The following is a 25,717-nucleotide window of genomic DNA, read 5'->3' on the forward strand; positions in this document are numbered from 1 at the left end:
CAGGACATCTTCGGTGACGAGATGTTTAACAGTTTCCAGTTCTGTTCTCCAGAATCTGCGTTTGTCCATTTTAGCAGTCTTTTCTAAGCTGGCTGTGATCCATCTCTCTGTATTCTTCTTCTTTTCTTTTTTTTTTTTTTTATTAAACTCTATTTCAAGACACCACATATTACAATAGAATGACAGCAAGAAACCAACATTACACTGAAAGTGTACTAGAGTACAATAAATTCTTCCCTACATGCAGATAATCCTAAATCCTTCAGCCTTGTACAATGACATTCTGAATGAGCCACTCACATACTTTTCTCCTTTGCCAGCACTTCTTCCACTCCTGTTCATGTCCCTCAGAGTTATTTTTAAGCATAGCAATCTCTGCCACAACTCCCTTCCAATGGCTTAGGAGTAGAGCCCCCTTCTAATAATATACAATTGTAATCCGAGCTGCATGTAAGAGATGTGAAATCAGTTGTTTAGGCTTTTCATCGATATCTAAAGAGTCCCAGCATCCTAACATACACAAAGAGGTGGATAATATCAACGGCTTACCCATCATATCTTGTATTTGTCTGTGGATAATGTTCCGAAAAACCTGTACTACCTTATACTCCCATATGTGAATATATGAACCCCTTTCCCTGCACCCATGCCAGGTCTCCACTGTCCTGTGCTGCAATTACCAATCACTCATCCATAGATCTGAAGTCACCTCTCCTCAATTTTGATCCACATGGGGTTGCTGAAGTAGCTCTCTGTACTTTGCCTATTATCCATCTTGTTTGCTGCTCTGATTCTTTAAAGAGTTTCTTCTCTTGTTTTGCTAATTCTCTAACTTCTTTACTTTTGTGTACTGATGGATTTTTAGTCATTCCCTCTATTCGCCAGAACAATTATCCTAACTTACAAGGACTGAGACTAAGGATGATGACTCACTTTCATACTTCTCTAGTATCTTAGCATTTTGTTCTGTTGATGTCAGTGTGGATTTGTTCATGTCATGCTAGGTCAGGTTTATTCAGCAAGTACGTCTCACACTCAGTTCACTGAAATAGTTTCTCTCCAGGGTGAATTCTTTCATGCCTATTTAGGACAGATTTACTCTGAAAATGTTTAGCACATACAGGGCACTGAAATGGTTTCTCTCCAGTGTGAATTCTTTCATGGATTTCTAATTCAGATTTACACTTGAAGCTTTTATCACATGCAGAACATGGAAATGGTTTCTTTCCAGGGTGGGTTCTTTCATGCCTATTTAGGACAGATTTACACTTGAAGCTTTTAGCACATATAAAGCATTGGAATGGTTTCTCTCCAGTGTGTATTCTTTCATGAATTTTTAGTTCATATTTACACTTGAAGCTTTTATCACATTCAGAACATGGAAATGGTTTCTTTTGAATGTGAATGCTTTCGTGGATTTTTAGTTCAGATTTACACTTGAAGCTTTTATCACATTCAAAACACTGAAATGGTTTCTCTCCAGTGTGAATTCTTTCATGGATTTTTAGTTCAGATTTACATTTGAAGCTTTTATCACATTCAGAACATGGAAATGATTTTTTTTTAATGTGGCTGCTTTCATGGATTTTTAGTTCAGATTTACACTTGAAGCTTTTACTACATTCAGAACACTGAAATAGTTTATCTCCAGTGTGGATTCTCTCATGGATTTTTAGTTCAGATTTACGCTTGAACCTTTTATTACACTCAGAACAATGGAATGGTTTCTCTCCAGTGTGAATTCTTTTATGGATATTTAGTTTAGATTTATAGTTGAAGCTTTTATCACATTCTGAACACTGAAAAAGTTTCTCGCCAGTGTGGAATGTTTCATGGATTTTTAGTTCAGATTTATAGTTGAAGCTTTTCTCACATTGAGAACACTGAAATCGTTTCTTTCCAATGCATATTTTTTCAGGGACTTTTAGTTGAGATCTATTCTGAAAGCACTTATCACATTCAGGATGGATTTGTTTATGGAGTTTTAGTTCATATTTGCGACGGAAACATTCATCACATTCTGTATATTTAAAATATGTCTTTTCTTTCTGAAATTTCTTATGAATTGCAAGCTGTGACGGATATGGAAAACAGTTTTCACAGTCAGTACACTTCAAAATATTTCCAGACAAGGCAGGCCTTTTATGTTCTGTCAGGTTTGACTCCCTAGTAAATCTTCCTTCACATTCAGGATACTGGAATGGGCTTCCTGTTGAGTGAATTGCCTCAGCTCTGCAGGCAAAGTATTTTTCACCCTGAGGACACTGTAATGATTTATTTTTCCTGTCAACTTTTCTGTCCGCTTTAAGTTTTACTTTCCTAGGGTTTCTTTTCTCTCCTTCAGTACCTGTAAATATTTTCCCTGTTCTATAATGTTGCTGGATACATGGGGGACTTGATCTGTCTGTGAACTTGTTCCCACATTCAGTCTTTTCTTGGTACTCAGCAGAATGTGAGTTTGCAGCAAAGTCTTCCCATGTGTCAGCACTTTTAAATGCTTTCTCTCCTTCACTGAATCTCTGAGTTTGTACTAGATTTGCGCAGTAGTTGGAATTTCTCTCTCGTTCAGCGTTTTGCACTTCTTTCACCATGGGAGGTGTTACTCTGATATCTCCTTCACAATCAGCAGAAGGAGCTGGGCTGTCTCTGGAGGAGTCTCTCTCTTTACACTCTGCCATCTGCTGCCCATCACACGGTGTCTGCCTCTCACTGTTTATCCTGAATCCACCATCTGTTGGATAAAAGTGAGATTACAGCTAGAGAGAAAGACATATACAGGGAAATAGCCCCATATGATTATTTAAAGACATTTCCTTTGCTAAGGCTCCATATGACACAGAACAGGAAGTGGAGCTGCTTGTAGACAGGTACAGGGGGGCAACAGCCCATGAACAGAGGGGAACAGACCATGTCTAACCTCATCCTGCTGGTTCTGTGCCTCTCATCCTCACCTCAGTCTCTGCACTGATTGCAGTCACTCACCAAAAACTCTGCCACGCCCTGCTGGAGACCTGGGATTCATTCAGGACCCGGGTCCCTGAACCTCAGACCTGTCAGCTTAAAGTAACTGAACTCTAATGACTTAGTAATGAGAATTTAACTGAGAGCCAATAATAAGATTCCCCTCTACATGTAAAGTGTAACATTCTCCATAGCCCATATTTTATGATAAATTAATGTTCTGCTCACCGCTCTTGGTCTCAGCCTCCTCCTCTCCTCCCTCCTGCTGGTCGCTGACAGGAGGATCCTCCATTTTCAGGATCTCTGCTGTGGGGTCAGGACTGTGACCTCGGCTGCCTGTTAGAGAAATGGGAAAACATCTTCAGCCTTTACCCAGTCTTGGACCCTGACCCAAGAAAAGAGAGAAATGCAGAGAAGGGGGAGGGAAATGGTGGGGGAGGATGAGAGAGAGGGAGAAGAAAGGAAAGGGAAATCTGAACATGAAAGAGAAAAGCAGAAGGAATGGAAAGAGAGCAAACAAATTCTCCACACAAGAAAGGTCAGAGGGCAGGGACATGATTTAACGCCTCCTCCTCGCTGTGTCTGGTCCCGAGGAGGCCTCGTGTCTCAGCAATGTTTGGATCGGCCCAGCAGTACCTTTAATCCAAGCTGCATTGCCTGCTTCATGCAGCTCCTCACAGGCGCCTGGGATGCTCAGGTTCCCTCTGTCCTCAGATCTCGGGGGCTCAGTCCCACGTCCTTCTTGCTTAAATCGGATTAAAATGTCAGGGGTGACACTGGGGGAGCCTGTGATGGGAAACAAATTACAATGAGCTCCACATTCAGTCTCTGACTGGACTGCAGAGTTAGCCGGGATTCAGGCTGTTCCTGCTCAGAGGCTGAGGACGGGGCAGGGCTGATTCCTGGGGGGCTCAGATAAAGCCCCTGCTCTCCTCCTCTGCAGATCTGGGGCTTGCAGGGATTTCCAGTCCTGGAGAGGCAGAAAGTTTCTGCTTTTACTCTGAGCCTTTCCTGCTCTCTGCAGCCCTGCGGACTCTACAGGAAGAGAGAGCAGCAGCAGCAGGCGGAGCATGCGCAGAGCCCCCCCAGCAGAGGCCATGCTGCTTCCCCAGTGCATGCTGGGAGTATCCCACCTCCTTAAGGTGGATCTGTAGAGATAGGAGAGAGCTGCAAAGATTCCCAGACAGAAGGAACAAATCAGGATGACCTGGCTTAGTCCTGTTGGTATCGATGGACTTGTAATTTGCTTTTTCTTGGGGAAATCATTAAGAATAAGAAACCCGTCAGAGGACGGGCCTCCCTCTCTCCAGGACTTCATCCCTCGCACATCTGCTCTGTTCCCGTGATCCTTTCATCAAGAGTTAAACAATGAATTCCTGCTGCTCGGGAGAAACTTGTAGCTCAGTTTCTTTCTTCCAGCTCCATCCTCTCCCTGCTTTGCTTGGATTTCTCCACCTGCTTAGATTTATTTTTAGCAGGACTGGCTGATAAGTATGTAAAACGACTCCAATCCTTACAGTCCGCTTGTGGCATTTGTTGGGACGGATTTTCTACAGATCAAAGGGCTTGTGATGGGGCCCAGTGGTCTCTCCAGGTTGTCTCCTTGGTCTATGAGATCTTCACCTGGAGGCGCTCTACAGACCGTATCTCTGTGATCTGGGAAGGGCTGGGTGTGGAGGAAACTCAGTACCAGCCAGGGGTGGACTGAACGGTCAGGCAATTGGGCAGTGCCCGAGGGACCACAGCAGTAGGGGGCTCCTATTACGAAAGACGCAGAAACAGGAATCTATGTCGGATGGGTGGTTACAGGCCAATGACCCTTATTGCCCAGAGCCCAGATTACTGTCATTCCGCCCCTGGTACCCCCTGAAAAAACGCCCCCATCTCCATGCATGGCTTAATGACTGACCACACTCTGTGATTCGCCCTGGTCAGTGATTCTTCTGCAGTCCCTCTTTTTTTTTAATGTCTGTATTAGGAAACCACACTGGGTCTTTCCATTGCTCTGTGTCTGGACCCACCGCTAACAGCACAGATGATTGCTAAGGTTTCCAGTCCTCTGCTAAGGGGACCACAGAAATTAATACAGAAACATAAGAAAAAGACCATATGGCCCATGTAGTCTGCCCATGCACACCAACTACTCAACTCTACAATGTCTCTGTTATGTTTTGCAGTCCCGAGTCCATCCGGCAACCGGCCGCTCTTCCCTCTGGACCCGGGTTAAGAGGGGCCCGCCGATGGCGCAGTGGTTGAAGCCCGCAACGCAGGGCCGACACAACGTGCTTGGAAAGCCGCTCAGCTGAACGGAGCTCCCTAGGCGCATGTGTGGCTCGGCGTCTTTTAAAGGCCCCGTGGCAGGAAAACCACCGCGGCACCACTGGATGACGTCACAGTGCTTCTGCTATTTAAGGCCTGCCCTGCCCTGCTTTCGACGCCTCGGCAATAGGTCGAACTCCTCGGAGTAGCTGCTTGCCACACTGTTCCTGCTTCCATGCCTGTGCCTTGTCTTCAGTTCCTGATCCTGCTTCCTCAGGTTCCTGGGTCTTCGTCTTGTGGACCCTTGTCTGTCCTCGGTACCTCCTTGCTCTTCCGCCTTGCCATCAGCTTCGTCTTAGTTTGGATTCCTGGCTTGACTTCAGACCTCCTTTGACCTCATTGGATTGCTGCCTGCCCTGACCTGTGCTTGGACTGACCTTGTTTGCTTCTTGCTGACCTACAACTTCTGTGATGGATTCTTCCCCGCACCTAAGCCCAGCAGGTCCCGGCACCCAAGGGCTCCACCTGAGGGGAACGAGGGCTGGTATTGGTCAAGTTCCTGTTGGGCCTCTGCTCCAGCCAGCTCTGCCTGCTGACGGTGAGGACCTGCAGGGCTCCTTCTTGCGGGTAGCGCCAACCTCACCTCAGTTCAAGGGTCCACACCGAGGCCGTGGACCTGGTGGATCTCTTGGGCCTCCAGGTCTGACAAACCTGGAGGCCCAAGAGACCTCTGGTAAACCCACGCTGCCTCGCATCTTGCAATCCATTCAAGTCCTCTATTTTAGCAGCGATTCCATTAGTTTGCTCAATCACAGCGGTCAGACTGACTGGCCTCAAGTGCCCGGCCTACTTTTGGGGATAGGAACTACATCCACCCATCTCCATTCATCCAGAACTATTCCTGACTTTAAAGACGCATCGAAAAGGTCAGCCAGAGGCACTGCTAGAACTTCTCCAAGTTCCCTTCAAACCCGTGGATGTATCTAATCTGGCCCCATTGCTTTATCCACTTTAAAATGTAGTTCATTCCTGTTCTGAAATCGAGGTTTACCTCACTTCCAATCTAGGCATCACTGGCGACAATACATTTAAATCCTTGGCTCTGTATACAAAGGTGGTTGAAAAAGAAACTAATGTTAGGAACTATTAGCACAGAAATAAAGATTAACAAATAACAAAATCTCTCTCTATATAAGGTGATCCCTTTTTATTGGACTAATACTCCTTCACCAAGTCAAAAATGAAATGAAGAAAGAGGACATTTCCAGGAACTGTAAAGTGAATCATAGTGATAGGCAGGGGTGAGGTCTGATGGGTGATCAGAAGGTGGCAGGCAATATCATTTTATGCTCCAGAAACCTCACTGAGGTTTGAAACCTCAGTCTTTTAAGAGTCCTTATTTTGTCTGAACTTTATTACGTTCCTGGATTGTTTTAAAGTTTCCTTTGATTATCCTGATCTTAAGGTCCCCATGGAGGTGTCCTCGTGGTGCTTGATTTAGAGCCTTGCCGTTAATATCTGACCCTGAAAAGGTCCATGCAGGAGCAGGATCTCCTAATGCTGAATGCCTTTCCCATGGCACACTGCAGGGGTCTTTCTGACTCTCTTAGAAACGTCCGCTTTTGCTCATGTTTGCTTCACATTGGGTGGTTACTTGAAGGCCGATACCGGGTGAAGCAGAGAAGATCGCTTTCTCCATGAATAACGTCCCTCCCTATATCGGGGTATTCCAGAGAGCGTGGCTCCCAATGACTCGGCCCACCAAGTCATTCACGGCACCGCTGCTCTCTAACTTGCCGTGGGAGGGCCTCAATGAAGCCAGGATGCCTAAACTCACACCTGCTTTCCCAGAATCCTCCCCGACTACCCCCATGGAGCACCTCCAGGTCCTTGTCTCTCAGGGAGATTGTGGAACAGAGGGCAGGTGACCCTCTTTGACGCCTCTCTAGACCCATCCCCCATTTGTTTCGCAGCCTGTTTCGTGCTGGTCTTTGATACTTTGGTTGTTATAGACAGGAACTCCAAGGCAGAAAAGAATATACCCCCCACCCCCGTTTCAGGCTCATCCTTCAATTCCTTTAAGATGTTGTCACTTAAGTATTTCTGTGCCAAAGAAAGTCCTAAGATTTTTACTTGTTTCCTTTGATATCATTGCTCTTTCTTCCATATTTTTTTGTGGATTGTCTCTGTGTACCTCAGAGATTTAAAAAAGGGGTTTCTGGTATACAAACAGCAGAACAGCATCTCCTTCTGTCTTCAGGGGTCCACCTGCTAGTAGATAATTAGCTTCTGTGGTTTCTTGGCCATTGCACATGGCTCCATGAACAGGTTCACCATGGCCAAATCTCATCTTCACCTGAAGTTTTGGCCATCATTAGCCTTAATGCTTGGGCTAAGAATAAGCACTTTTTTATCCTGGGCAATGTGCAGCCAGTATGAATTTTTTCTTTTTTGCTTCTATAATACTTCAATAACAGCAGTTGCCTGACTGAGATTGTGTAGATATGCAACAGGGTCACCACATGAAGGTACTCATTAAAACTTGGTGAGAGATGCTTACCCCACTTAATCCATCTGATTATTCTCTCAATCCGAGACCCAGTTCTCTCCAGCATGGATTCTTTCATGGAATTTGAGTTCATATTACATTTGAAGTTTTTATCCCTTGAGAGCATTGAAATGGTTTCTCTTTAATGGGGAATGTTTCATGGATTTTTATAACAGATTTATAGGTGAAGCTATTCTCATAATCATAATATTGAAATGCTTTCTCCCCAGTATGGATTCGTGTGGATTTTTTCATGGCGTTTTAGTTCGGATTTACACTTAAAGCTTTTAGTACACGCAGAGCACTGAAAAGGCTTCTCTCCAGTGTGGGTTCTTTCATGGGTTTTTATTTCAGATTTATAGGTGAAGCTTTTCCCACATTCAAAACACTGAAATGGTTTCTCTCCAGTGTGGGTTCTTTCGTGGATTTTTAGTTTAGATTTATAGGTGAAGCTTTTCTCACATTCAGAACATTGAAATGGTTTCTGTGCAGTGTGGTTCCTTTCATGGTTTTTTAGTGCATAGTTGTGCTGGAAAGATTTATTACATAGAAAACATTTAAATGGTTTCTCTCCAGGGTGGATTCCTTCATGACGTTTTAGGTTAGATATACATTTGAATGTTTTAGTGCATGCAGAACACTCAAAAGGTTTCTCACCGGTGTGGTTTCTTTCATGGATTTTTAAGATATATTTGTGTTTGAACGATTTATCACAATGAGAACATTTAAAGGGTTTCTCTCCAGTATGGCTTCTTTCATGAGTTTTTAGTTGCGATTTATAGTTGAAGCTTTTCTCACATTCAGAACACTGAAATGGTTTCTCTCCAGTGTGGAGTCTTTCATGGAGTTTCAGTTCAAATTTACACCTGAAGACATTGTCACATTCTGAACACTGAAATGGTTTCTCTCCAGTGTGGAGTCTTTCATGCATTTTCAGTTTAGATTTATAGTCAAATCTTTTATCACACTCAGAACAATGAAATAGTTTCTCTGCAGTGTGGCCTCTTTCATGGCTTCTAAGTGCATAGTTCTTATGGAAAGATTTATCACATAAGGAACACTTAAATGGTTTCTCACCAGGGTGGATTCCTTCATGGCGTTTTACTTCAGATTTACACTTAAATGTTTTAGCACATACAGAACACTGAAATGGTTTGGCTCCAGTGTGTGTCCTTTCATGGTTGTTTAGTTCAGATTTACACTTGAAGCTTTTCTCACATGTAGAACAATGAAATGGTTTCTCTCCAGTGTGGATTCTTTCATGTATTATTAGATTACTTTTATTGTGGAAGCACTTTTGACATTCAGAACACTGATATGGTTTCTCTCCAGTGTGGATTTTTTCATGTCTTGCAAGCTTATCTTTATTCCGGAAGCACTTATCACATTCAGAGCACTGAAAAGGTTTCTCTCCAGTGTGGATTCGTTCATGGATTTTTAGTCTATATTTGCGACTGAAACACTTATCACATTCCGTACATTTAAATTGTTTCTTTACTTTGTGAAATTTCTGATGAATTGTAAACTGTGATCTATATGTAAAACATTTTTCACAATCAGAACACTTAAAAGGCTTGTCCTGTTTATGATTATTTTTATGCTCTGACTGCCCAGTAAACCTTTCCTCACAGTCAGAACACTGAAATTGTTTTCCTGCTGAGTGAATTTTTCCCTGCCTTTCCAGCTTACCGATGCCGTCAAAACATTGTTCACACTGAGTACATTCTAATGATTTCTTTTGCGTGTGAATATTTCTGTGTACTATATATTTTGTTTCCTTAGCAGTTCTTTTCTCTCCTTCAGTATCTGTAAATGTTTTCTCCCTTCTATGATACTGTTCTATACGTGTACAACTTGACATCTCAGGGAACTTGTTCCCACATTCAGTCTTTACTGGCTGCTCAGCAGAATGTAAGTTTGTTGTAAAGTCTTCCCGCGTATCAGCACTTTTAGACAGTTTCTCTCCTTTATTGAGTCTCTGAGTTTGTACAAGATTTGAGCAGTAGATGGAATTTTGCTCTTGTTCAAGACAAGTATTTGGTTTCTCTCCATTTTGGACTTCTTCTTTCACCATGGGGGGTGTTACTCTGATACCTCTTTCACAGTCAGCTGAAGGATCTGGGCTGTCTCTGGAGGGGTCTCTCTGCTTCCTCTCCTGCTGCCCATCGCACATTCTCTGCTTCTCAATATTATTCCTGAATCCATCATCTGTTGGATAAAAATGAGATTACAACTATAGACAAAGACATATACAAGGAAATATCCCCGTATGAAACACAACAGGAAGGGCAGTTGCTTGTACACAGGCTTTCTATTATAAAGTTGCTTGTACACTACTTTCTATTATAAAGTTATACACTGCTGTTTCTGGGTGCTCCTGGATGCTGCAGAACGAAGGATCCAGGACCCCTGACTTTCCCCTGGCGTGGGATTTCTTACCCCCTGCTCACCCAGAGGGATGGCCCACAAAGGTGTCTAACATCTCTGGAAGCACCATCTTCACTTCTTCTCTCTTCTAAAAATATATCTTCTTTCTTCTTTTTTTTTAAACTACGATCAGACTGCAGGTTTGCACCGCTACCATCTGCTGGAGACAGAAATACCGAGGGACTGCAGGAGGCACTCTCGGTTATGTAGCAGTGCCTGAAAAGTTTTTATTCGCTCCCTCCATCTGCTGGTAGGGATGCAGAACTCACTTCTCTGGACTGATCTGGGGTATGAACAGGAACAAATTCTCTACACAAGAAAGGTCAGAGGTCAGGGACATGATTTAACGCCTCCTCCTTGCTATGTCTGGTCCAGAGGAGGCCTCGTGACTCAGCAATGTTTGGATTGGCCCAGCAGTACCTTTAATCCAAGCTGCATTACCTGCTTCATGCAGCTCCTCACAGGCGCCTGGGATGCTGAGGTTTTCTCTGTCCTCAGATCTCGGGGACTTAGTCCCACGTCCTTCTTGCTTAAATCGGATTAAAATGTCAGGGGTGACACTGGGGGAGCCTGTTATAATAGAATATAAATTAGTTAAATGATGGATTTCTGATGATGATCAGCACAGCAACACCCTATGCTGGTGGCAGCACCTATGAACATAGCATAATTCTGAGCGCAACTGAATTGATAATAGAGGGTTATTTTGCAAAATGTATTGTAATCACTCTTTTCCTTAACAGTGTTGTACCTAGCCGATTTAACATATGACATTTTGTATATTTAAACAATAGCAAATAAAGTGCCAATATGGTATTTATAAAGCAAATTCAACAATACTAAAAAGAAAAAAAATGAAACTTTTTTTAAAATTTCAAATATTTCAATCAAAATTTCAATACACGGACCACATTACATAATTAAAAACTGGATCGGTGAAACCTTCCATTGATTCCCATGTTTTGAAATGAATTTTAAATTCTGCCTGAGACAAGATGAGAGATGTCTATGGCTCCCAGCAGAAAGCTCCATATGACACAGTAGGAAGTGGAGCTGCTTGTAGACAGGTACAGGGGGGCAATAGTCCATGAACAGAGGGGAACAGACCACGTCTGACCTCACCCTGCTGGTTCTGTGCCTCTCATCCTCACCTCCAGTCTCTGCTCTGATTCCCTTCACTCTGATCACAGTCATTAACTTCTTACCCCACCACCATCAAAATACAAAACGGCACCGCCTGATCTTAGTACAGACGCCCGGGAGGAATCGGATACTTGCCTATCACAGGAGGGTGAATCCCTTCAGTCATCTCTGATTCAGGAGGATCCAGGAAGGGCAGATCTGCCTCTTGTTTAACGCTCAGTGAGAACACAGACGTTACAATCGGAAGGCCTGGGATGAGAAAACAAACGAGTCTAGGAGGAGTCACCCAGGACCTGCTAATATTATATTAGGAAATGGATTGGAAGTCTCCAAATGTTTGATGTTAATGCCCCATCTCCTGGGATCTGAAAATGCAGAGCCCTTTAAATCCAGAACATTTACTTACTGATGCTGGGGTCCTTCATGGTTTCTTTCCCCTCCAGCTCCCACTGCTGAGGGAAATATTTCTCATCTTCCTTCTTAATCTTGAATACAACATCAGGATTAAGAATTGAATAACCTGTCAATAAGTAATAGCAAAATTACATCTAAATTGTACTTGTACTGCCCTGGAAGCTTTAATCTGTTTCCTGTTCTGAGAGAGAGAGAGAGAGTTTATGTGTCTGTGTCTCTTTGGTGTGTATTTGCCTGACAGAGCTTGGTGAGAAGAGACACTTGCAGGCTGCCACTTGAGTAAGATGAAAGCTTGGAGGGTTTCTGGTGCAGTCATTTCTGTTCCTGACCCTCCTAGCTGGAGGCATTGCAGGTGCCAATCTTCTCTGCCAGCCTGTGCCCTCCTGGAGAGGAGGAGTCTCAGCTTCTTATCAGGAGCATCTGAGAAGGAAAACCTCATCCTAAGATATAAAGATAACTCTCTCTAGAGGCCAGTGAGAGAGAGAGGGGGGGATATGTGACCTGTGAGATTGGGTCACCCCCTGGAGGAGGGGCTCAAGGGGCGATCCGGGAAACTACAGACCGGTTAGCCTGACTTCAGTGCCAGGAAAAATAGTGGAAAGTGTTCTAAACATCAAAATCACAGAACATATAGAAAGACCTGGTTTAATGGAACAAAGTCAGCATGGCTTTACCCAGGGCAAGTCTTGCCTCACAAATCTGCTTCACTTTTTTGAAGGAGTTAATAAACATGTGGATAAAGGTGAACCGGTAGATATAGTATACTTGGATTTTCAGAAGGCGTTTGACAAAGTTCCTCATGAGAGGCTTCTAGGAAAAGTAAAAAGTCATGGGATAGGTGGCGATGTCCTTTCGTGGATTGCAAACTGGCTAAAAGGCAGGAAACAGAGAGTAGGATTAAATGGGCAATTTTCTCAGTGGAAGGGAGTGGACAGTGGAGTGCCTCAGGGATCTGTATTGGGACCCTTACTGTTCAATATATTTATAAATGATTTGGAAAGAAATACGACGAGTGAGATAATCAAATTTGCAGATGACACAAAATTGTTCAGAGTAGTTAAATCACAAGCAGATTGTGATAAATTGCAGGAAGACCTTGTGAGACTGGAAAATTGGGCATCCAAATGGCAGATGAAATTTAATGTGGATAAGTGCAAGGTGATGCACATAGGGAAAAATAACCCATGCTATAATTACACGATGTTGGGTTCCATATTAGGTGCTCCAACCCAAGAAAGAGATCTAGGCATCATAGTGGATAACACACTGAAATCGTCGGTGCAGTGTGCTGCGGCAGTCAAAAAAGCAAACAGAATGTTGGGAATTATTAGAAAAGGAATGATGAATAAAACGGAAAATGTCATAATGCCTCTGTATCGCTCCATGGTGAGACCGCACCTTGAATACTGTGTACAATTCTGGTCGCCGCATCTCAAGAATGATATAATTGCGATGGAGAAGGTACAGAGAAGGGCTACCAAAATGATAAGGGGAATGGAACAGCTCTCCTATGAGGAAAGACTAAAGAGGTTAGGACTTTTCAGCTTGGAGAAGAGACGACTGAGGGGGGATGTGATAGAGGTGTTTAAAATCATGAGAGGTCTAGAACGGGTAGATGTGAATCGGTTATTTACTCTTTTGGATAGTAGAAAGACTAGGGGGCACTCCATGAAGTTAGCATGGGGCACATTTAAAACTAATCGGAGAAAGTTCTTTTTTACTCAACGCACAATTAAACTCTGGAATTTGTTGCCAGAGGATGTGGTTAGTGCAGTTAGTGTAGCTGTGTTTAAAAAAGGATTGGATAAGTTCTTGGAGGAGAAGTCCATTACCTGCTATTAAGTTCACTTAGAGAATAGCCACTGCCATTAGCAATGGTTACATGGAATGGACTTAGTTTTTGGGTACTTGCCAGGTTCTTATGGCCTGGATTGGCCACTGTTGGAAACAGGATGCTGGGCTTGATGGACCCTTGGTCTGACCCAGTATGGCATTTTCTTATGTTCTTATGTTCTTACATGTTGTACAGTAGAATTATATAATACAGATCTAACATATAGTTCCAAGTTTATTTTCCCTGTTTCATTGTAACTTTCTCACACCTTTCAATTGATTCTCTGTATTTAAAGTTCAAATTTTTATTGGAAATTTGTATTACGTTACGCTATATTTTGCACACATTGTTATTTGTAAACCGGGTTGATGTGATCCCTATCATGAAACTCGGTATAACAAAAATAATAAATAAATAAATAAATAAACATATTAGACCCTCACACTGAAGTTTGATTCTCAGTAGAAATCAGAGGTAATTCATCCCTCCTGTTCATTTGTGCAGAATTTATTGTAGAGAAAAGAAAGACAGGCTCCAGCTAGTGCTGTACGATATAACATGGAAGTTTTATCTTCCAGCACAGAGCAGCATCTCGTGCCGGGCCTGCAGCAGAGGTGTCTCTCACTGGGCCCAGGGGAGCCACAGCAGCTCCTGTTGGACTTGGCATGAGATCAGAAGCCAGACTGTATATTATATGTGCCCAAGGGACCTGGCACCTGGGATTATTCCAGCCCTGATAAAGTGGCAGCAGCCATCCTGCAGTGTGTGTATGGGAGGTAGATGATAGAAAAGGCAGATTTACCCCGTGACATGAGGACGCCGTGAATCTCCTTGATGACCTTCTTGTACAGCTCCTTCTGCCATTCTCCCAGAATGTCCCACTCCACTTCCCAGAAATAAGCAGCGACGTCCCTGAACGTGACCGAAGCCTGGAACAGCAAACAGGACACCCTCAGCCCCTCTCCCTGCAGCTTCATTATAATGTGCGTGCAATAAATTTGTTCTATGGCCTCTGTCAGTGAGATCAGCTCCCCAGTAGATCAGAACGTTCTCTTAAATCTCCAGTATTTTACGGAGATTTCCTGGTCCCAGAGAAAAACTGGACATCTCTGAGTGCTGAATCAGCAGCTGGAAGGAAGAAACTTTACACTGTGTGAGGTGGATGAAGGAGGAGGCAACATCAGACGTTGATTAAAGAAAAGCAATAAGGCTGGACGGTTGGTGTCTGAAGGCAGGAACGTGGAGAGTGCTGGGATCGGACTGGGAAGGGTAGAGAGTGTGTGCATGCATGTCAGGGAGAATACGTTCAAGAGGGCAGGGAAGGATTTCTTACCGGATCAGACACCAGGGCACACATTGCCCTCCTCTTTTCCCTCTCAGTCCTGCTGGGAGGGATTCAGGCTGTTCCTGCTCAGAGGGGGCAGGGCTGATTCCTGGGGGGCTCAGATCTGAGGCTTGCAGGGATTTCCAGTCCTGGGGAGGCAGAAAGTTTCTGCTTTTACTCTGAGCCTTTCCTGCTCTCTGCAGCCCTGCGGACTCTACAGGAAGAGAGAGCAGCAGCAGCAGGAGCATGCGCAGAGCTCCCCGCCAGAGGCCATGCTGCTTCCCCAGTGCATGCTGGGAGTATCCCACCTCCTTAAGGTGGATCTGTAGAGATAGGAGAGAGCTACAAAGATTCCCAGACAGAAGGAACAAATCAGGGGGACCTGGCTTAGTCCTGTTGGTATCGAAAGGTGGAAGGAAGGAAAAACAATTACCGTCATGGTTAAAAGGAGAGGGGAAAGAGGCTATTTTAGCCAAAAAATCATCCTTCAAAAACTGGAAGAATGATCCATCTGAAGAAAATAGGATAAAACATAAGCATTGTCAAGCTAAGTGTAAAACATTGATAAGACAGGCGAAGAGAGAATTTGAAATGAAATTGGCCATAGAGGCAAAAACTCAAAAACTCATAATTTAAATATATCCAAAGCAAGAAACCTGTGAGGGAGTCGGTTGGACCTTTAGATGACCAAGGAGTTAAAGGGGCTCTTAGGGAAGATAAGGCCATTGCAGAAAGACTAAATGAATTCTTTGCTTCCTTGTATACTAATGAGGTTGTTGGGGAGATACCAGTTCCGGAGATGGTTTTCAGGGGTGATGAGTCAGATGAACTGAACGAAATCACTGTGAACCTGGAAGATGTAGTAGGCCAGATTGACAAACTAAAGAGTAGCAAATCACCTGGACCGGATGGTATGAATCCTAGGGTTCTGAAGGAACTAAAAAATGAAATTTCTGATCTATTAGTTAAAATTTGTAACCTATCATTAAAATCATCCATTGTACCTGAAGACTGGAGGGTGGCCAATGTAACCCCAATATTTAAAAAAGGCTCCAGGGGCAATCCAGATAACTATAGACCAGTGAGCCTGACTTCAGTGCCGGGAAAAATAGTGGAAACTATTCTCAAGAACAAAATTGTAAAGCATATAGAAAGACATGATTTAATGGAACATAGTCAACATGGATTTACCCAAGGGAAGTCTTGCCTAACAAATCTGCTTCATTTTTTTGAAGGGGTTAATAAACATGTGGATAAAGGTGAACCGGTAGATGTAGTATACTTGGATTTTTAGAAGGCGTTTGACAAAGTCCCTCATGAGAGGCTTCTACGAAAACTAAAAGTCATGGGATAGGAGGCGATGTCCTTTCGTGGATTATAAATTGGTTAAAAGACAGGAAACAGAGAGTAGGATTAAATGGTCAATTTTCTCAGTGGAGGGGGGTAAACAGTGGAGTGCCTCAGGGATCTGTACTTGGACCGGTGCTTTTCAATATATATATAAATGATCTGGAAAGGAATATGACGAGTGAGGTTATCAAATTTGCAGATGATACAAAATTATTTAGAGTAGTTAAATCACAAGCAGACTGAGATACATTACAGGTGGACCTTGCAAGACTTGAAGATTGGGCATCCAAATGGCAGATGAAATTTAATGTGGATAAGTGCAAGGTGATGCATATAGGGAAAAATAACCGTTGCTGTAGTTACACGATGTTAGGTTCCATATTAGGAGCTACCACCCAGGAAAAAGATCTAGGCATCATAATGGATAATACTTTAAAATCGTCAGCTCAGTGTGCTGCGGCAGTCAAAAAAGCAAATAGAATGTTAGGAATTATTAGGAAGGGAATGGTTAATAGAACGGAAAATGTCATAATGCCTCAATATCGCTCCATGGTGAGACCGCACCTTGAATACTGTGTACAATTCTGGTCGCCGCATCTCAAAAAAGATATAATTGCGATGGAGAAGGTACAGAGAAGGGCAACCAAAATGATAAAGGGGATGGAACAGCTTCCCTATGAGGATAGGCTGAAGAGATTAGGGCTGTTCAGCTTGGAGAAGAGACGGCTGAGAGGGGATATGATAGAGGTCTTTAAGATCATGAGAGGTCTTGAACGAGTAGATGTGACTCGGTTATTTTCACTTTCGAATAATAGAAGGACTAGGGGGCATTCCATGAAGTTAGCATGGGGCACATTTAAGACTAATCGGAGAAAATTCTTTTTTACTCAACGCACAATTAAACTCTGGAATTTGTTGCCAGAGGATGTGGTTAGTGCAGTTAGTGTAGCTGGGTTCAAAAAAGGTTTGGATAAGTTCTTGGAAGAGAAGTCCATTAACGGCTATTAATCAAGTTTACTTAGGGAATAGCCACTGCTATTAATTGCATCAGTAGCATGGGATCTTCATGGTGTTTGGGTACTTGCCAGGTTCTTGTGGCCTGGATTGGCCTCTGTTGGAAACAGGATGCTGGGCTTGATGGACCCTTGGTCTGACCCAGCATGGCAATTTCTTATGTTCTTATGATGGACTTGTAATTTGCTTTTTCTTGGGGAAATCATTAAGAATAAGAAACCCGTCAGAGGACGGGCCTCCCTCTCTCCAGGGCTTCATCCCTCGCACATCTGCTCTGTTCCTGTGCTCCTTTCATCAAGAGTTAAACAATGAATTCCTGCTGCTCGGGAGAAACTTGTAGCTCAGTTTCTTTCTTCCAGCTCCATCCTCTCCCTGCTTTGCTTGGATTTCTCCACCTGCTTAGATTTATTTTTAGCAGGACTGGCTGATAAGTATGTAAAACGACTCCAATCCTTACAGTCCGCTTGTGGCATTTGTTGGGACGGATTTTCTACAGATCAAAGGGCTTGTGATGGGGCCCAGTGGTCTCTCCAGGTTGTCTCCTTGGTCTATGAGATCTTCACCTGGAGGCGCTCTACAGACCGTATCTCTGTGATCTGGGAAGGGCTGGGTGTGGAGGAAACTCAGTACCAGCCAGGGGTGGACTGAACGGTCAGGCAATTGGGCAGTGCCCGAGGGACCACAGCAGTAGGGGGCTCCTATTACGAAAGACGCAGAAACAGGAATCTATGTCGGATGGGTGGTTACAGGCCAATGACCCTTATTGCCCAGAGCCCAGATTACTGTCATTCCGCCCCTGGTACCCCCTGAAAAAATGCCCCCATCTCCATGCATGGCTTAATGACTGACCACACTCTGTGATTCGCCCTGGTCAGTAATCCACCGGTGAGGCTTCTCTTCCAAGGGAGAGTGAAGGTGGGTGAGGGGATAGTGTGGGTGGGAGTGAAGGAGGGATTGTGAGGTGGGAGCACAACAGATGAGTGAGGGAGTTATGGGATGGGGTAAAACAGGTGAGTGACGGACCTTGAGGGGGGATGGTGTGAGAGAGTGAGGGAATTGTGGGAGGTGGGAGTCAAGTAGATGAGGGGATTGTGCAGGATGGGTGTGAAGGAGGTGAGCCAGGGGATTGGGGGGAGGTACTGAAAATTGTGTGTGTGTGTGGGGGGGGGGGGGGGAGCAGGTGAATGAGGGTGACTGAAGGGATTAGGGAGGAGGGTGAGGGAGTAGGATGAGGGGAGCACCTGGGAGTGGGGGTGAAGGACAGGAAGGGGAAGTGGGAAGTGAATGAGGGAGAACTTTTGGTTTAGTTGTGATTGGAGGGTTGTGGCTTCCTTCCTTCTCCACCCCATCCTAATCTTTTTTCCCACCCCCCTATCTCTACCTGCTCCTCCTTCCTTTGGATCCTGATCTTCCCTCCTCCTATTCCACAGTCATCCCTTTACCTCCGTATTCCTGATTGCCTCATCCTTTCCTCCCTCTGTGCCTGCATCAGCCTCCATCCCTTATCCCTCCACCCCTCCTGCCTAATTCCTTCTTCATTCCCCTCTTCTGAGATCTCCTCTCCCCATTCCTAGATCCCTTCAACTCCATCCTTCATCACTAAAGATGCCTTTTCCTCTGATAGAGAGCCAAATAAATCATCTGCATACAGAAACATCAGAAAAAGACTGTATTTTTATAAAGAAAAAACATACATTTAAATTCCAAATGTATGCAAAATTATGCAAATGTACCACATCATTACTGAAAGCCAATCCACGGTATACTGAGGTTTTGAGTGTCCATAGTGGCTTTATTCAGCAGCAACAGATTCTGTATGTGCCTCTTCTGCTACCCTTCTGCTTTGTTGCCAAGAAGATGTGATCATAGATTCTGGAAAGTTATTGTCGATAATTTGGGGGGGACATTATCTGGCTCTCCCTGGGAAGGAGGAGGGCTCTTCCTGTTATTAGCCACTGAAGAGTTAATTCTGGCTCTATCATCAATTGGGTTTTGCAGTTACCCAGATTTTGCTGGAGGGCTTTTAAATCTTTAAGCCAGGACACTTCCGATCTGGGGCTCATTCTAACTTGGTCTCCAGCTCAGTTGCTGTAACTTCGGCCGTTCCATAGTTGTGATGTTTGCCTTTTCTGTATTCCCCTGTATGCTGGACAGCCATTCTGCTTCTCTCTTGTGCTCTACAGGATCCTCATCAAATTTCTCCAGAACTGTTCTGTTTCTGCTTTCGTGGTGGGGGTTTTAACAGCATTAATGCTTTTCCCCCCATTCCCTGTAGAGCTGCTTTGGGTTCTCTCTGAATGTTTTATTTTGCTGCCTCTTCTTTTTGTTTGCTTCATATCTGTGCAGCTTTTGTTCTTCCGCTGTGATTTTCAAGGGAGAGTGAAGATGGGTGATGGATTTTCGGGTTTTTTTTTCCTGGTTTGCAGCAGCTTTCATCTTGATCTTTGGGATTTTTCTCATCACTTTTTGTGTCTTTGGTCCTTTCAATTATGCGTCTACCAGTGATGCCTCTGCCCCCAATGATTTCATCTTTCCTTCTATATGTTTTTTCCATGAAGGAGTAATTATCTCTCTCCTATTCTTCTGACCTTGTTGGTAGGATTCTTTCAGTAATTATCACTGCTGCACAATATTGTATCTTATTTATTCCGCAATACCAACAGATGGCTCCTTTATATGGATTAGGGCTTTGCTCATTGCACTTATCATGCTTTTCAGTTTGGGAGTCTTTTCCTCTCCTGGACCCTAGCAAGCATATGGAAACCAGGAGCTCCACGCCAACTCTTCAGTTTCTTGGTCTGTCTTCAGTCTTTCTTCCTCATTCTCCTCCTGGCCTGTCTTTTGTATTCCCTGCCTGCTCAGCAACCTTTGTTTTGGTGCTCCCTAACTGCTCCTGGCTCCTAGCTCATTTTTTCTCTTCACTCTGCTTCCTCCTGCTTCTTGCACTCCTCTCATCCTCCTTATCTTTCACTGGTATCTCACCAGCCACTTCTTCCAGTTGCTCAGGTTGTTTTGAAACCTTTGCTCTGGTGCTATTTAATTTTGTGGCAAATTTGGTACTCTCTGTCTGCTCTCCTGTTTTCTTTCTTCTGGTGTACTGGCATCTTGATTCCTTGGCCGCCTCTACTGTAGTGCTCCCTGGTCTCTCTATCATTAGTGCCAAGGCTAAGGGTGGGCACCATTTTATTTTGTGCAATGTGCATTCAGCATGGAGCTGTTGTTTTGCTTCCTTTCATATTCAAATAATACGGTCACCTTGCTGAGATTTGATCTAAATGTTATACAATGAGGTCACTATTGTGAAGGTACTCAGCAAGACTCGACAAGAAAATTTTACTCAAATTTTTCTCCACCTCACAGATCACCAATGCTCTCTTAAGTGTTCTAGAATATCTTCCTTCAGACGGAAGCTTTTCCCACATTCCATGCATAGAAACGGCCTCTCTTTGTTATGGGTCCTTTGGTGTTTCAAAAGGCTCCCCTTCTTACTAAAGATTTTCTCACAGTCAGTGCATGCAAAGGGTCCCTCTCCAGAATGGATTGTCAAACAATCTACAGAACTTTCCTTTTCTTCAGTATGGAGTTTTTCATGGCTTTTTACTTCAGATTTATAGTTGAATCCTTTATCACATGCAGAACACTGAAATGGCTTCTCTCCAGTGTGGATCCTTTCATGGGTTTTTAGTGCAAATTTATAGTTGAAACAATTATCACATGCAGAACAGTGAAATGGCTTCACCCCAGTATGGATTATTTCATGTCTTTTTACATGAGATTTACTTTGGAATCTTTTATCACATTCAGAACACTGAAAGGATTTCTCAACCGTGTGTATCCTTTTGTGGGATTTCATTTCAGATTTAAAGTTGAAGCATTCGTGACATTCAGAACACTGAAATGGTTTCTCTCCAGTGTGACTTCTTTCATGATTTTTCCATTCATATTTGAGCTGGAAAGATTGATTGCATTCAGAACATTTAAAAGGCTTTTCTCTGCCATGGATTACTTCATGTCTCCTTGCACAATATTTGTAACGGAAATATTTGTCACATTGAAAACATTTGAAGGGTTTCTCTCCAGTGTGGATTCTTTCATGGATTTTTAGTTCAGATTTATAGTTGAACCTTTTATTACAGCCAGAACACTGAAATGGTTTCTCTCCACTATGGATCCTTTCATGGATTTTTAGTTCATATTTGTGCTGGAAAGCTTTATCACAATTAGAGCACCTAAATGGTTTTTCTCCGGCATGGACTACTTCATGTCTCCTTACTTCATGTCTCTTTACACAATATTTATGACTAAAATATTTATCACATTGGAAACATTTAAACGGTTTCTCTCCAGTGTGGATCCTTTTATGACTTGTAAGGTTAGGTTTAGTTTGGAAGCATTTTTGACATTCCAAACACTGAAATGGTTTCAATCCAGTGTGGATTCTTTCATGTATTTTTAGTTCAGATTTAATCTTGAAGCTTTTATTGCATACAGAACAATGAAATGGTTTCTCTCCAGTGTGGATTCTTACGTGTCTTACTAATTCAAGTCTGCTCTTGAAGCTTTTCTCACATTCAGAACATCTGAATGGTTTCTCTCCAGAATGGATTCTTTCATGCATTTTTAATTCAGATTTACTCTTGAAGCTTCTATTACATTCAAAACACTGAAATGGTTTCTCTCCAGTATGGACTCTTTCATGTGTTTTTAGCTCCACTTTGTTCTTAAATCTTTTATTACATTCAGAACATGGAAATGGTTTCTCACCAGTATGAACTCTTTCATGTGTTTTTAATTCAGATTTATAGTGGAAAGATTTATCACATTCAGAACATTTAAAGGAATTATCTCCAACATGGATACTTTCATGTCTCCTTAGGCTATATTTTTCATGAAAAAGTTTACCACATTGACATTTAAAGGGTTTCTCTCCACTGTGGATTCTTTTATGTCTTGCAAGGTTAGGTTTAGTTTGGAAGCACTTATCACATTCAGAACACTGAAATGGTTTTTCACCAGTGTGGATTCTTCCATGATTATTTAATTCAGATTTACACTTAAAGCTTTTATCACATTCAGAACACTGATATGGTTTCTCACCCGTGTGGATTCTTACATGTTTTTTTAGTTCAGATTTGTAGTTGAATCTTTTATCACATTCAGAACAATGCACTGGTTTCTGTCCAGTATGGATCCTTTCATGGATTTTTAGCTCAAATTTACATTTGAAGCTTTTATCACATGCTGCACAATGAAATGGTTTCTCTCCGGTGTGTGTCTTTTCATGGGATTTTAGTTCATTTTTACACTTGAAACGCTTATCACATGCAGAACAATGAAATGGTTTCTCTCCTGTGTGGATTCTTTCATGGGTTTTTAGTGCAAAGTTACACTTGAAGCATTTATCACATGCAGAACAGTTAAATTGTTTTTCTCCAGTGTGGATTCTTTCATGTCTTTGTAGGTTACTTTTATTCTGGAAGCTCTTATTACATTCAGAACACTGAAATCGTTTCTTTTGGGGCAGGTTCTCCAACTGGATTTGTTCAGTATGGATACTTTCGTGTTTTTTTAGTTCAGATTTACACTTGAAGCATTTCTTACATTCAAAACACTGAAATGGTTTCTCTCCAGTGTGTATCCTTTCATGGATTTTGAGTTCAGATTTACACTTAAAGCTTTTCTCACATGTAGAACAGTGAAATGGTTTCTCTCCACTGTGTACCCATTCGTGGTTTTTCAATTCAGAGCTACCCTTGAAACTCTTATCGCATGCAGAACAATGAAATGGTTTCTCTTCAATGTGGACTCTTTCATGGTTTTTTAGTTCAGATTTACTTTTGAAGCTTTTATCACATGCAAAACAGTGAAATGGTTTCTCACCAGTGTGGATTCTTTCATGTATTATTAGATGACTTTTATTCTGGAAGCGCTTATGACATTCAGAACACTGATATGGTTTCTCTCCAGTGTGGATTTTTTCATGTCTTGCAAGCTTATCTTTATTCCGGAAGCACTTATCACATTCAGAGCACTGAAAAGGTTTCTCTCCAGTGTGGATTCGTTCATGGATTTTTAGTCTATATTTGCGACTGAAACACTTATCACATTCCGTACATTTAAATTGTTTCTTTACTTTGTGAAATTTCTGATGAATTGTAAACTGTGATCTATAAGTAAAACATTTTTCACAATCAGTACACTTAAAAGGCTTGTCCTGTCTGTGATTATTTTTATGCTCTGACTGCCCAGTAAACCTTTCCTCACAGTCAGAACACTGAAATTGTTTTCCTGCTGAGTGAATTTTTCCATTCTTTTCCAGCCTACCGATGCAGTCAAAACGTTGTTCAGCCTGAGTACATTCTAATGATTTCTTTTGCGTGTGAATATTTCTGTGTACTATATATTTTGTTTCCTTAGCAGTTCTTTTCTCTCCTTCAGTATCTGTAAATGTTTTCTCCCTTCTATGATACTGTTCTATACGTGTACAACTTGACATCTCAGGGAACTTGTTCCCACATTCAGTCTTTACTGGCTGCTCAGCAGAATGTAAGTTTGTTGTAAAGTCTTCCCGCGTATCAGCACTTTTAGACAGTTTCTCTCCTTTATTGAGTCTCTGAGTTTGTACAAGATTTGAGCAGTAGATGGAATTTTGCTCTCGTTCAGGACAAGTATTTGGTTTCTCTCCATTTTGGACTTCTTCTTTCACCATGGGAGGTGTTACTCTGATACCTCTTTCACAGTCAGCTGAAGGATCTGGGCTGTCTCTGGAGGGGTCTCTCTGCTTCCTCTCCTGCTGCCCATCGCACATTCTCTGCTTCTCATTATTATTCCTGAATCCATCATCTATTAGATAAAAATGAGATTACAGCTAGAGACAAAGACATATATTAATTTATCATAAAATACGTGCAGTGTACTGTGGAGTATTTTATATTTTACATGTAAAGGGTGAATTTATTACTGGCTTACAGTTAAATTCTCATTACTAAGTCATTAGAATTCAGTTAATTTAAGCTGACAGGACTGAGGTTCAGGGACCCGGGTCCTGAATGAATCCCAGGTCTCCAGCAGGGCGTGGCAGAGTTTTTGGTGAGTGACTGCAATCAGAGTGAAGGGAATCAGAGCAGAGAGTGGAGGTGAGGATTGGATGCACTGAACCAGCAGGAGGAATCAGACATGGTCTGTTCATGTGCTGTTGTCCACCTGTACCTGTCTACAAGCAACTGCACTTCCTATTGTGTGTTATATGGGGATATTTCCCTGTGTAATGCTCACTGCTCTTGGTGTTAGCATCATTCTCTCCTCCCTCCAGCTGATCGCTGATAGGAGGCTCTTCCATTTTCAAGGTATCTGCTGTAGCATTAGGATTGTAACCTCGACTTCCTGTTAGGGAATCAAGATAATATCTTTAGCTTGCAAACAGTGTTGGATATTGACTTCAGAAAAGCAACTCTTGGCTAAAAGTGAGATTCTGGGAATACTGTGAGCTCTGAAAATGTAGCTATGGCCAGGAGCCATGACAGGGAACACGCACAGGGTTCTCCAATACCAAGGGATACTGTAGGGTCGCAGCTGCCTCCATCCTGCCTCTACTCATGTGCCCCTTCCCTCCTGCTGCTCCCAGTGGGGGATATCGTACCTCCCTTCCTCCAGCCTCACCCAGGGGGACCATCCTGCCTGCCTCGCCCGCTGCCAGCACTGCCCGACCCACAGAAAATAAAACCACAAGCTGCTGGCTGGGAGGGAGGGTTGGCATCTTGGAGCAGTACTGGGAGAGGTCAGAAATAGCGAGGGATGGAAGGAAGGATGAAAAGGGAGGAGAGGCAGCAGGAGCTGAAGGAAGATGAAGGGAAGGGGTGGAGAAACAGGGGGAAAGAGGGACGAGAGAAGGAGAGGAGAGACTTAAGGGAGAAGAGAGATTTAAGGGGCTTTGCCAGAACAACTGGAAAGAGGAGGAGGAGGTTGAAATGGGAAGAGAGATGCTGCAGTGAAATGGTGAGGGAGGATGAGAGAGGGAGAACAAAGGAAAGAAACCTGAAAATGAAAGAGAAAAGCAGAAAGACTGGAAAGAGAAAAAATAATTTATCCACACAAGAAAGGTCAGAGGTCAGGGACATGATTTAACGCCTCCTCCTCGCTGTGTCTGGCCCCGAGGAGGCCTCGTGTCTCAGCAATGTTTGGATCGGCCCAGCAGTACCTTTAATCCAAGCTGCATGGCCTGCTTCATGCAGCTCCTCACAGGCGCCTGGGATGCTCAGGTTCCCTCTGTCCTCAGATCTCGGGGGCTCAGTCCCACGTCCTTCTTGCTTAAATCGGATTAAAATGTCAGGGGTGACACTGGGGGAGCCTGTGATGGGAAAAGATTGATTATAATTTGTTTTGCAAAATAACCCTAGATCCTCTGTTATCAAGGCAATTAAGCTCAGAATTTTCTATGTTCATA

The 25,717-nt window shown here is 43.1% G+C and overlaps 2 protein-coding genes across 3 annotated transcripts in view; both read right to left on the reverse strand.

The window, feature by feature from the left end:
- Positions 1-112: 112 nt before the first annotated feature.
- On the reverse strand, positions 113-15,149 carry LOC115081023 (oocyte zinc finger protein XlCOF6-like). Of its 2 annotated transcripts, XM_029585540.1 has the most exons (7): positions 14,920-15,148; positions 14,389-14,515; positions 11,745-11,858; positions 11,474-11,587; positions 3,598-3,747; positions 3,190-3,297; positions 113-2,731 (listed from the first exon to the last, which is right to left on the reverse strand). In XM_029585540.1, exons 1-7 carry the CDS (start codon positions 14,941-14,943, stop codon positions 1,041-1,043), a joined length of 2,328 nt encoding a protein of 775 aa, XP_029441400.1. In that variant the 5' UTR covers positions 14,944-15,148; the 3' UTR covers positions 113-1,040. The 2 variants fall into 2 exon arrangements, with proteins under 2 accessions (XP_029441400.1, XP_029441399.1); XM_029585539.1 differs by lacking the exons at positions 113-2,731; positions 3,190-3,297; positions 3,598-3,747 and adding exons at positions 3,757-9,976; positions 10,637-10,765 and having other exon boundaries at positions 14,920-15,149.
- Positions 15,150-18,928: 3,779 nt separating this feature from the next.
- Positions 18,929-25,717, reverse strand: part of LOC115080388 — a 32,672-nt gene continuing 25,883 nt past the window's right edge. The window contains exons 16-17 of the mRNA XM_029584532.1: positions 25,472-25,621; positions 18,929-24,117 (exon numbers count right to left, since the gene is read on the reverse strand). Coding sequence (XP_029440392.1) covers positions 20,636-24,117; positions 25,472-25,621 — 3,632 coding nt within the window. The 3' untranslated portion in view covers positions 18,929-20,635. The remainder of the gene's footprint in view (positions 24,118-25,471; positions 25,622-25,717) is intronic.

This window comes from Rhinatrema bivittatum, chromosome 19, assembly GCF_901001135.1.
Source record: "Rhinatrema bivittatum chromosome 19, aRhiBiv1.1, whole genome shotgun sequence".
Classification (NCBI taxonomy): Eukaryota; Metazoa; Chordata; class Amphibia; order Gymnophiona; family Rhinatrematidae; genus Rhinatrema; species Rhinatrema bivittatum.